Source organism: Bison bison, unplaced genomic scaffold (assembly GCF_000754665.1).
Source record: "Bison bison bison isolate TAMUID 2011002044 unplaced genomic scaffold, Bison_UMD1.0 scf7180017864158, whole genome shotgun sequence".
Taxonomy (NCBI): domain Eukaryota; kingdom Metazoa; phylum Chordata; class Mammalia; order Artiodactyla; family Bovidae; genus Bison; species Bison bison.
This window is the reverse complement of record NW_011494730.1, coordinates 2,024,465-2,037,523: the sequence shown is the minus strand read 5'-3', so window position 1 is coordinate 2,037,523 and position 13,059 is coordinate 2,024,465. Positions and strand designations below refer to the sequence as shown.

Here is a 13,059-nt window from a genome sequence, read left to right as displayed (position 1 = left end):
CTTAGCAGCAGCAGCAGCAGAGAAGGAAAGGTGTCCACCAACTTGGCAACATGGAAGCCACTTGTGATCAGGGCAAGAGCCAGTTTGGTGGAGTATGAGCAAGATGCAGAGGCAGGGGGCTGTGAGGAGTGTGTGCCTGAGTGCTCAGTCGTGTCCGACTCTTTTCGACCCTATGGACTGTATGTAGCCCGCCAGGCTCCTCTGTCCCTGGGATTCCCCAGGCAGGAGGTGGAGAACACCAGGCAAGACAATGGGCTTCCCCGGTGGCTCAGCGGTAAAGAATCTGTCTGCAATTCAGGAGACACGGGTTCCATCCCCAGGTCAGGAGGATCCCCTGGAGAAGGACATGGTAACCCGCTCCAGTATTCTTGCCTGGGAAATCCCATGGACAGAGGAGCCCGGTGGGCTACAGTCCATGGGGTCTCAAAGAGTCAGACAGGACTTAGCGACTAAACCACCACCACCAGGCAAGACAACTCTTCCAAAGAGCCTGGTAGAGAAGGGAGGAAGAGAGAAGGCAAAGTACTTTTAAGGAAGGGATAATATGATTATCTGGCAATTATATCTCAATAGGACTGGGAGGAGGGACATTTTATTAAGGATGGTTCTCACATGCTATATCTCTAAGGGGCAGGGAGAATAATGGCCCTCCAAAGAAGTCCATGTCCCAATCCCCACAACCTGTGAATAGGTTACCTTCCACAGCAAAAAAAGACTTTGCAGAAATGACCACATCAAGGATCTTGAGATCCTGCACTCTCCAGTTGTGTACATTTTAGTCAAAAGAGTCCTTATAAGTGAAAAAGGGGAGCAGGAAAGTCAGCATCAGAGAAGGCAATGGGGCAACAGGATCAAGGCTGGAATGATATCATGTGAGGACTCTGCCCGCCACTGTTGGCTCTGAAACCAGAAATGGGCTACAAGCCAAGGAACGCAGACAGCCTCTCTAAACTGGAAAAGGTGACAAAATGGAGGCTTGCCAGAGACTCCAGAAGGGATCAGTCCTGCCAACACCTTGATTTTAGCCCAGTGAAACCCAGTTCAGACTTCCAACCTCTAGAAATGTAAAATCATAAATATGGATTATTAGATGCTGCTAAATTTGTGACTATATATCCTATCAGCAATAGGTAACAATGCAATTTGTAAAGAGAAGTCAACTGAAGCTAGAGAATAGAAAGGCAGTAATCCAAGGACCAGATATGAGGGGAATAAATAAAAACGAATATCCTCTGAGCAGTTAGCATGTGCTAGAGCACTTTATATGCTTTAATCAATATGCTCAATCATCACATTAGTATCAACCCTACTTACAGGTGAGAAAACTAAGACTTAGAGAAGTTAGGTGACTTCCTGAGACCTGGTAGTATCAATTTAGGGCAGTCTGTCCACAGCGGCCAACTCTTAAACCATGACACTCCACTGCTTCCCTAGGATTGAGGGAGAGGGGCAGCCTTAACCAGAAAGGCAGATACCTCAAGCCCTGAGACCAGACTGTTGGAGAAGGCAAGGGAAGACATGCAAGCTAGAGGCTGGTCCAGAAGTGGAAAGAGATCCCACCAGATGACCTTAATTGTTACAATAAAATACGCAGGGACGGGACTTCACTGGAGGTACAGTGGTTAAGACTCCATGCTTTAACTACAGGTGGCACAGGTTTGAACCCTGGTCAGGGAACTAAGATCCCACTTGCCGCAAGGCATGGCCAAAAAATGAAATATAAATTAAAAAAATAATAAAGTAAGCAGGGCAGTTGTCTGCTGGAGATTAGGGGGTAAGGAGGCTGGGAGAGGAAATGAGAATGAACAGGTTTTGGGGATGCAGGCTAGCACAGTGGTTAAGCATGTATGCTCTGGAGCCACACGGCCTAGGTCCAAAGCCCAGCTCTATGGTTTGTGCCTCAGTTTCCTTATCTGTAAATGAGAACGATAACAGTACCTATTCACAGGAGTGTTACGATAAATCTAAAAAATTTAACAGCACCTGGCCTGCCCATTGCAAATGTTAGCTATTATATGGTAAGGCAGGAAGGCTTGTAGCTTGCACTTAAAAGAAAGGGAGGTGGACAAATAAAATAATGGGAGTGTAGCACTGAGAACCCAGCAAGACCATTGTAGTTACTGATTATCATGATTGCTTTTGATCATTTCCATCTGTTCTCCCACAGCACTCTGAATAAAACCTCTTTTATACTCCATATCACACTGCATTATAGTTGTGTATTTGTATATCTGTCTCCCTTATTCAATCGGGCAGTTCCTCAAATAAACGTTGCTTGAGTGGTAGGTTGGTTGGTTTGTTGGTTGGAAGGAAGGATGGCAGAGACTACGAATCACCCTTCAACATCCATTGCCCTTCTCCCTTAATTATAGAATCCCACAGTTTTAAGTTAGACACATGGCCACTTCAAATAAAGATTCTTTTACCAATTCCCCTTGCAGCCAGGTGCAGCATGTGGTTAAGTTGTAGCTCAGGGGATATAAGCAGAAGTAGAATGTGCAACTTTCAGAAAATGTTCCTAAAGGGAAAGGGTATGCCCTTCTTTGTTCCTTTCTCCTCCCTGCTGCCCAGAATGCAGACATGATGGCTGGACCCCAAGCAGCCATTTTGGAACATGAGATGGAAGCCAAGTACTGAGGATGGAGAAGCAATAAGGTAAAAGAAGACTGGGCCCTGACACCGTGTAGCACCCACTAGCCCCCAACTGACTCTCTGGACTTCCAGGCAAGAGAGAAATAAACTTCTGTCATATTTGAGTCACTGTCATTTAGGGATTTTCTATAGCTCACAGCCAAACCTAATTGTAACTCTAACAGATCCATTTTCAGGGCACTGAAGTGCGGGGCTTATGCCCCTATTTAGTTCTGGATCTGGCAGTATTTGCTGCAGTCTTCACCAACAGCTGCAAACACAGGATAGAAATTGGCTTCAGTTATGAATCACCATTAACTCATAACAATGCCTTTCACAATATTTTCTCCCCAAGCCTTTTAACACGGTTGAGGAGGCCTTCTCCCCTCAAGTCCTTTAGAATGACAATGTCACATTCCTGATGCTTCTGGAAGCTGTCATCATGGTTACTTCTGGAAGATGTTTCTACTGTGATTCTCTAAGGGATAACAAAAGGCTCTGGGAAGAAACTGGCTTATCCCATGAGATGCATTGTCCAAGGAATGCTCAACTTTCTAGGAGTTATCAAGTGGTTTTGCTAGGAGTGTTTGGCAGCAGACTGGCAGGGGTGGGAGGGAAAATGGGCCTGGAGATTTCAGCAAGGCTCAGCCATTGTACCAGCTCCCTCTCTGAGAAAGCATCCAAGAGCTTAAGCATATAATCAATCAGGGATCCCTGAGTCCACCATCCCTAGCCTGGGGGCTGTCTCCCGACCTCCACCCAAGTGGGGCTAGGATGGGAGACTGAGAATCATGACCATCTTGGAGTTGACAGCAGAGGACTAGAGGTGGTGTCCACCCCCCAGTCTTGTGGCCAGTCAGCAACTCACTGCTTTTGCAGGACTGCTCTTGGAATATAACATCATGAGGATGGATGCATCCTGTTCTTTCAGCACATTCCCTTCACAAGTCGCAGTGCCAGAAATGACCATGATACTAAGAAAGGGGTGGACTTCCTGCACAGATATCCTGCCAGGTATCCCTAAGTGGGCATTTGGATCTAAGCAGGGTTGTCAGATAAAATACTACAGGACTCTCAGTTAAATTTTAATTTCAAATAAATAACAGCTAATTTTTTAGTATATGTCTCAAGTACTCTTTGGGAAATAGTTTTACTAAAAATAATTCACTGCTTATCTGATAATCAAATTTAATTGGCTAGTATAGTGTTTTCTACTCATATTTTTTGTTTTGTTTTGTTTTTGCTAAATTTGGGATTTAAGATAAGATCTTAGTGGGAGAGATCTAGAAGTGGAAGCTACAAGGGGATCCCATGATTGGAGAGAGTCAGAAGTAAAAATCACATGGTTTCGATGTTCTTAGAAGGCCCTAGAACAGACTTCTGATATTCAGCAAGGACATTTGATGCATTCTTTTATCAAGGCCCAGAGTATGCTGGGTCTGGAAAGACAGGTGCTGTGGGATGCTCTGAGACAGGGCTGGTAACTGTTTCTTAACTATGCTCCCTCCCTCCTTCCCACCACAGAGTCTTAGCACCTGCTGGTCCTTCTGCCGGGAACGCTCAGCTCCCACTTCCACCTTGTTGATTTTTGCTCATCCTTCAGGTCTCCACTCAAATGTCACCTTCTCCGCAATGGGGAGTCCATGCCTGACCCCCATGACGGGTCCAAGCCCCGTATCACACACTCTCACAGTGTATATACCTCTCCTCTGAGGCTCCTGCAGTTATACTTCTGCATCACTTAGGAGGTTCTTAGATTAATGCAGCAGCAAGCTTCACAGTGCAGGGTTGTGTCTGGCTGGGTCCCCCTCTGTATCCTTGGTGCCCAGCACAAAATATAACACAAATACCAGGGATACAATTAACGCCTGTGGACAAATGAATCTTAGGTGGGGGCATGGTGGAGATGGAACTGAAGGGGCACCAACCCCAACTCCTGTCTGTCTCTAAGCCAGGCCACCGCTGCTGATGAACAACAGCAAAGACCCACAGGCAACTCTCAGGTGTTATGGGCAATAAATCTGAATTTTTCGCCCAAAAGGTTAGCAGAGAACCCCTGCATGGCAGAAAAGGAGAAACTTTTCCTCCCCTGCCATTTTTAAAACCAAAGTACAGAGAGAGAAAGAGAGAAATACTGGGACCAGTGAGAGAGGAGCAAGGACAAGAGAGTCCAAGAAAATTTGGTGGCAGCGGGTGGGGGGGCTAAGCCTGGACGCATGCCTAGAACGGCTGCTGGTACTCATGGCTCACTTTTACGTACCAGTTGGGACATGGTGTGTGGTAAGTCAGACTTTGAGTGCCAGGGACATAAGGGACAGAAAGGACAGCGCAGGCGCATAACTAAGGATGCCTCCAGCAGACATACAAGCGAACCTGGCCAGAAAGATGCGCCAGATTTCTTCTCTCCCCACCTGTCACCCCCTCCGGATTCCCAATGTGATCACCTGTCCCAAGCAATTCAGTTCCTTAGACATTGATCCAACACCATCTCCCCTCCCCAACCCACCCCTCCAAACCTCCCTGAGCACCTACAAGAGGACAAGGAAGACCTCAGTCTCTACCTGTCCCCACCCTTCCTGACTTCACTCCAAATGCTTCCAAAATCAGTCCACTTCTCTGTCTACTGTTCATGGCCTAGTCCAGACGACTGATCGATGTAGTGGACTGAACCAACTTAAGAAGTTCCCACCCACCACCCCCATTCACATAGAAATGCTGGATCAAGCAAAGCCCAAAAGGTGGTTTTGCTACAATGCCAAGCTTGAAAATAGGAAAGAGACAACTTCAAGTATCAGAAACAAAGAAGAGATTCAAAATCTGAGTGGTGAACAGGAATCTCAGCCAAGTGAGCCACAGGAATACGGGCCAGACATATGCTACAGGCTAGATGGTAATGCCCAGGGAGGATAAAAGGAGACACCCTGAGCCTGTGCATCCTGGGGACCTGGAAGGAGACCCCATGAATAAAGCCAGCAGCCAAAAAAAAAAATGGTTGTTTCATTTACAAACGCAGACTAAAAGACTCATGTCATGATTCAGGTATGTGGCCTGGAAGCAGGATGCTGAAAAATCAGAATATTAAGGCTGCTCTGTGTGTGGGTGTGGGGTCTGAATGAGTAGTACCAGTGAAATACAGAAACCTCAAGCTGAGATATTAACTCTAAAACTGGTCCCAAGCTCAAGCAGTACTTTGGCATAAAGGGAATTGAACCCAGGAGGAAGCAGTGGGCAGTAACAAGCAATAGTGAACACATAAATTGTTAAAACATGTTTGTAAATCCAAACTATTAAACCATAAAAGATATAACAACAACTGATTTGGCAGGGTTTTTTAAAGAGGTATAATCAGAATAACAGAAAAACATAACATGGAAAATGAGAACTAAGAAGGAAATTAAAGTGTTTCAAGGTTCTTATTTTGTGCCTATTTCAAGATAGAAATAGTAATTTCAGACTCTATTAGAGAAATGTGAAATTAAGTATATTTGTTTGAAATCTGAGGGAAATCATTACTAAAACATATACTTCCAAACCAGTGGAGAGATGGAGGGAACAGGAGAAATAAAGTCACCTTGATCAGGTCAATAGATGGCAGAAAGTAGGGGAGGATAAAAACAAAGAAAAAGCATGTCCGGAAGAAAATTTTCCAAGAGATGATAGAAATAAGGCCAAATAAATCAGTAATCAAAAATATATAAATGGATTAAATAGGTCTACTAAACTCTAGCCCCATACTGCTTATGAGCAACATATCTAAAACACGAGGATACAGAGACATGAGGAGACAAAGGATGAAAAAAGATGCAGTGGAAAATTAATCAAAAGAAAGCAGACATAGCAATTAAACCAGGCAAAATCAACTTCAAGGCAAAAACCAGCAATAAGGATGAAAAGCATCCTATTTAATGATAAAAGGGCCAACCCATCAAGAAGATACAATAATCATAAGCCTGAATACTACTGACTTAAAAAAATGCACAATGTAAGGGCTGCCAGTTAAGTTTTACTGGGGGCAAAAAGGACTGCAGCCTGGGAGATACAAGCTCAGATAGCTCTGAGAAACTGCTCAAAGAGGTGAGGTGGAGGGACAGTATACACTCGATTTTGGAAAAGGGGGAGTACGTGCAATCAAGCACAGTTTTTTGTAGAAAGTTTCTGCTGATAAACAGTTGTCACGGTGAAGGATTTTAGTGCTTTTCTAGATATGATGAGATACAAGAACTGGGCTCATAGAAACAGCTCCTGAGAACATCTGACTATCTGAAGGCCTGTCCTGCCGGTTTTCCCGCAGAATGCCTCATTTCTGCTCTCCATCCTGAGCTCCTTCATGGGTGTCGGAGGTGCTGTTGCAGCAACAGCACATGATGTAATCCTCGTAGAGGTGGATGGATGGCAAGCACCCACGGCAGGTGCCAATTTGTGGTCGACAATACTAAATAGCATTCTTTCAAGTTAAAGAAAAGGATTAATAAAATTCCCAGGGGAAACAGCACATCCATAATCATGTAAGACATTTTTAACACACCTGTCTCATAACTGTTAAACATCCAAAAACCAAAGGTAAACATTTGAAAAATGTAATTTGTAAGTCTGACTACATATACGTATATGATGAAGAAGCCCTGACATATTCTAAGGAATAAATAGCATACAGAATGCATTCTATAACCACAATGTAGAAAATCTAGAAACTGAGAATGAAAAGGAGCCCCGCACACACACACACAAAATACATTTGGAAATCTTTAAAAAAATTCTTCTAAATAATTTACAAGTTAAAAAAGAAATTATGATGAAAGTTACAAACTAGTTAGAACTGAACAATGAAAACACTGCACCCTAAAACTGATGAGATACAGATACAGCAATGTAGTTAGAAGCGAATGGATAACCTTAAAAACACATTAGAAAATAAGAAGTAGTGTTCTAGAGGCTGAAAATAAACAAACATGGTGAAAGAAAGAAAATAGTAACACAAAAGTAGTAGAAGAAAGGAAATATTAAAGGTAAAAGAGAAACAATAGAGACGCTCAGCCAAACCAAAAGCTAGTTTTTTTTTTAAGACTAATAAAGGACAATTTTTAACAATGTATTAAAATAATAAAATATACAAACCTTGGGCAAAATGAGTCAAGAAAGAGAGGCAGGGTATAAATATGTGGTATTAGGAATAAAAATGAGGCACAGCTTATAAATATGTTAAAATTTTATAAAATTATAATAGTATCAGAATATTTACACCAAAAATTTTGAAAACTGTCGATTTTTGTTATAGGGCCCATTTTTTAGAAATACATGAGTCACAAAAATTGACTCAAGAAGAAAAATAAAACCAGACTGGATCAATAACCTGGAGAATCCCAGGGATGGGGGAGCCTGGTGGGCTGCCGTCAATGGGGTCGCACAGAGTCGGACACGACTGAAGGGCCTTAGCAGCAGCAGATCAATAACCGCTAAAGAAACTGAAGCTGTAGTTTGAAGTTTCTCCTATCCCAGAAAGGCATCAGGCCCAGACAGCTTTATAGGCAGCCTTTACCAAAACTTTAAGGGAGAGATAACCCTTATTTTACACAAATTGTTTCAAAGAACAGAAACACAGAGAACACAACCAAGCTCATTTTCAGAGTCGAGCATAACCTTAATGCCTGAACTAAATAACAACAACCAAAACAAAATTGTAGGCCAATATCATTTATGAACATAAATATAAAAATCTCAAGTAAAGTAACAGCTATTCAAAAATCCAGCAATGTCTATGAAAATAACACCACAAGACTGTGACAAAAAATGTTAGAGTTCCATATACTCATTTTTCTCTTTGTCTGCAGCAATAAGAACCCTAATTTTCAGCTCTGCTCATTGCACTTTGCTTCCCAATAAAAGACTATTCCACAGCCTCCCTTGCAGCCAAATGCCACCATGGGATGAAGCTTTAGCCAATGTGATGTGTGAAAGTGCTGTCTGTAACTTTTAGGAAGTCTCTTAAAAAGGAGGGACTGCATCCTCCTCCTCTCTTCCTCCTTGGTACTGCTCAGAATGCAGACAGGATAGCTAGGGTTTTATCATCAGCTTCTTGGATCAGTGCTATACAAAGGGTGGAAGATCAGCAAGATAAGAGGAGTCTGGGGTCCTGACACTGAACTTCTACATCCAGGCTTTTTATTTGTTTGTGTGCATGCTAAGTCACTTCAGTCATGTCCAACTCTCTGTGACCCCATGGACTGTAGCCTGCCAGGCTCATCTAGCCATGGGATTCTCCAGGCAAGAATACTGGAGTGGGTTGCCATGCCCTTCTCCAGGGCATCTTTCCAACCCAGGGATGGATCCTGCATCTTCCCTGTCTGCTGAAAGTGAAAGTCCCTCAGTCGTGTCTGACTCTTTGCAACCCCATGGACTCTACAGTCCAAGGAATTCTCCAGGCCAGAATACTGGAGTGGGTAGACTTTCCCTTCTCCAAGGGATCTTCCCAACCCAGGGATCAAACTCAGGTCTCCCACATTGGGGGAGGATTCTTTACCAGCTGAGCCACAAGGGAAGCCCAAGAACACTGGAGTGAGTAGGCCTTGTTTAGCCAAACTTAGCCCTGTTTAGCCAAACTTAATCCAAATTGATAATGGGATCCATCGAGGTTTAACCCAGGAATGAAGGAATGGGTCAACATGGAAAAATCTATCAATATAATTCAGCACATTACAGATGAAAGGAGAAAATCTAGGATCATATCTCAGTAGATTCTGGAAAAGCACTCAATAAAATTCCACTCTCATTTTTTATTGAAAAATAAAAACTCTTAGCCTACTAGAAATAGAGAGGAATTTCCTTAACTGGTAAACGATTTCCATCAAAATCTGCAGCCAACAGCATCATACTTCTAAGTGGGACTTAGAAGATATTCCCTAATACCAGGAATGACACACGAATGCTACACTCAACAGTGAACTAGAAGTCCTAGTCGACGCACTGTTACAAGAAAAAGAGATTTTACTTTTATCTATTTATTTACTTATTTGACTGTGCCATGCAGCTTGTGGGATCTTAGTTCCCTGACCATGGATTGAACCCACACCCTCAGCAGTGGAAATGTGGAGTCCTAACCATTAGACAGCCAAGGAATTCCAAGAAATTTTTAAAATATAGATTTAAAAGAAATATTCTCATTTGCAAAACTGACTACATTAAAAAAAATCATGATTTTCAGACAAACTTTGGGTCTTAATAAGACAGAGCAGAAGGTTGCTGAATACAAAATCAACATGTAAAACCTAACAGTGTTCCCATACATTGGTAGTACCCAGGTATACATTTAACAGGGAAAAAAGATCCCTAACCTCAGATTGTCCACAATGCCTTCCTTCTGGACCATGAAAAAATCCTGCTTCCTAGCCTCCCCATGTCTGCCCTTACTTCCCTCAAATTAATTCTTCACTCAGCAGCTAGTGATCCTTTGTAAACATAAATTAGATCACACCACACCCCTTCTTTAACCTTTCAAAGGCCACTCATCAGTTAGAATCAAATTCCAAGGGGAGTTTAGGGAAGAATGGATACATGTATATGCATGGCTGAGTCCCTTTGCTGTCCACCTGAAACCATGACAACACTGTTCATCAGCTATCCAAGTGTCCAAGTGTTAGTCACTCAGTCGTGTCTGACTCTTTGTGACCCCATGGACTGTAGCCCACCAGGCCCCTCTGTCCACAGAATTCTCCAGGCAAGAATACTGGAGTGGGTTGCCATGCCCTCCACCATGGGATCTTCCTGACCCAGGGATCAAACCTGGGTCTCCTGCATTGCAGGCGGATTCTTTACCATCTGAGCTACTATACTCCAATATAAAATAAGAAGGTTTTTTCAAAAAGAATTAAGTTCCAGTTCTTTATCATGCCCATGCTCTACATGACCTGGCCCCACCTATTCTCCAATCCACTGCCTCACAACCACCCCATCCTGTTCCACACCAGCCATATGAAGCTTCTTTCAGTTCCTGAAGCGTGTCACTCTTTCCTCTCCCAGCGCTCCCACATAGTGCTATTCCCTCTTTCTGGGATGCTTCCTGCAAGCCCACCAGCCCCCCACCCGCTATCACCTGAGTGCTCCCAGTCAGCCCTCAAGTCCCAGCTTAAATGTCTCCTGCTTAATCTGAATAAAGTCCCTTCTCTCTTAGCACCTGATTTTTTCTTTCATATGACCACTGTAATGTGTAATAATATCCCATTACTTGTTATACCATAGTGTGTAATCATATTTTTACTCATGTATTATTTTCTTTTTAAACTTTATTTAATGTATTTAGTTATTGGCTGAACCACACAGCCTGTGGGATCTTAGTTCCCTGACAAGGATCAAACCCACACCCCCTGCACTGGAAGCACAGTTTTAACCACTGGATCTCCGAGGAAATCCCACTCGGATTGTTTACTTGTTGCCTTGATTCCCTTCTAGGCCACAATTCCTACGAGGGCAAAAGTCATGTCTTTCACGCTTCCCGGAGCATTTAACAAAGCTGTCATGTAACAGATGCTTAATAAGCATTTTCTAAATGAATCAATCCAGGAGTGAAGGACAGAGTTTGCTGATTTAGCTCAGGTCTCAGCAGCATGCTTGCTGTACTCTTCCCAGGATTCAGGTTTGTTTTGCGGAATGGGGGACCTCTGGGGGTCTATGTGGATGAGGGACCAAGAAGCCTCATCAAGAGGCAAACGGGGCCACGTGGGCTTGGTTGATGGTCCATGGTTCAGCATGAGAGTTGGCAGCAGGGTTCTGAACACAGAGCTGCACCTAGCCATGACTCCTACCCCACCTCTCAAGAACTCAAGTCATGGACTTGCAGGATTTGGTTTGCCATAAAGTACAACTTTTCTGAGCTCTTTACGGTATATTAAGAATTTGAAGGGGACCTCCCTGATGGTCCAGTGGCTAAGACTCCACACTCCCAATGCAGGGGCCTGGGTTCGATCCTTGGTCAGGACTAGATCCTACATGCTGTAACTAAGACCCGGTGAAGGTAAATGAATAAAAAGAATTTGGAGGACAGGAGCTTTCAGGAATAATGGGGGCAACAAGGATGTCTTTCTGCTGTCCTCGATAGAGACATTCACAGCCTTAAGAACATATGGAGCTGCAAGGAGCTAACATGAAGAGGAGGAAAATGGTGAAGCCCCACAGAACTTCAAGAAGTCTTGATCACACACACACACACACACACAAAATGCTCCCAGGGGTTCCCAGAAATAGCTGGGGGAATTTAGGGAAAGTCTAAAAGCCCAACAATGGCAACCAGAAACAGAGCTGCTAAGGACTGCTACGGGCACTCTAGTTTTATTTCTTCAGGGGGTACGCCTGGGCCACACAGATTACCATGAAACTCTTCCTGCCAGCCCCAGGCACCACTTAGGGCCACTGGCCTGGGAGCAGGGCAGCCCAGAAGGTAGATGGGCCACTGTGGTACTGCTGCCTGGTCATTAGGGAAAGAAAGCATCTTCCACAGGAACGCAACAACAGAGGGACTCCTTCCAGTGTTCCCTCCAGAGCTCTCAGTGCTAATTTTTCAGTTGGAAATTAAGAAAACAATCTTTCTGAGGCCATCTAATGCCAGAGAGTGGCTGTTGATTTCTTGGGTACAACACACACTCAAGCATATAATAGGTACCCCCGACTGGTTAAATGCTTGTGTGAGCCGAATGAGGAGGAGTGTTGTATCGACCAGGGGTCCCTGAGAGGCAATCTTCATGTTTGTTTCTTTTTGAGCTCACATACTTGTACACCACAGGAAGTCAGCAGGGACTGGAAAAATCCTGTGATCCTCTGTAAAGCACAGCTGCTGGAGGCCTCTGTTCCCACCTGCCACTGTTCCCTACCACCCCCTTCCCTGGACCTCTGTGTACCTCCTGTCCACCGCTCAGCACCTGTAACAGGCAATGGAACTAAGAGAACTCACTTTAGATCTGATGACTGCCTGGGGTGGGGCATCTCTGCGAAGAACCTCTGTGGCTGCTCTGATGCCTCCCCAGTAAAAAGGCTTGCTCAGGACCAGGAGGAGAGGGTTACAGGGAGACCAGGCCTGTGAGGCCCTTATGCAGCCCTCTCTCCTCTTCTCCCCCTGCCCACAAGGCCTGAGATATCCCCACTGGGACCTACCTCTTGTCTTCTTCTACCTGTACACCGATGGAATGGAACTCTCTTCGACTCCTATTCTCCGTGTCTGAGTCCGAGATAGTCTCCACCTGGTGGCAAGGTTGGGGAGTCAGTAGGCAGAGCTAGACCAAGGCCCTCAAGCTCTTCCTCAGGGAGAAGGGCAAGCGATGCCTGAGTCTCAAGCCAGGGGGTAGATCCTGCCAATATGACCTGCCTGAACAGGTAGGCAGACCCCGGAGGTTAGATGCATTAAGGTTACAACTTCTGGGCACCGCTCCCCGCTTGCCAGGGGTG

General features: G+C 44.3%; 1 protein-coding gene across 1 annotated transcript in view; it reads right to left on the bottom strand.

Moving 5' to 3' along the window:
* The window catches only part of DLGAP3 (discs, large (Drosophila) homolog-associated protein 3), a 39,819-nt gene that overhangs the window by 7,413 nt on the left and 19,347 nt on the right, over window positions 1-13,059 (bottom strand). Inside the window, exon 8 of the mRNA XM_010841212.1 lies at window positions 12,769-12,854. Within this exon, the coding sequence (XP_010839514.1) occupies window positions 12,769-12,854 (86 nt within the window). The remainder of the gene's footprint in view (window positions 1-12,768; window positions 12,855-13,059) is intronic.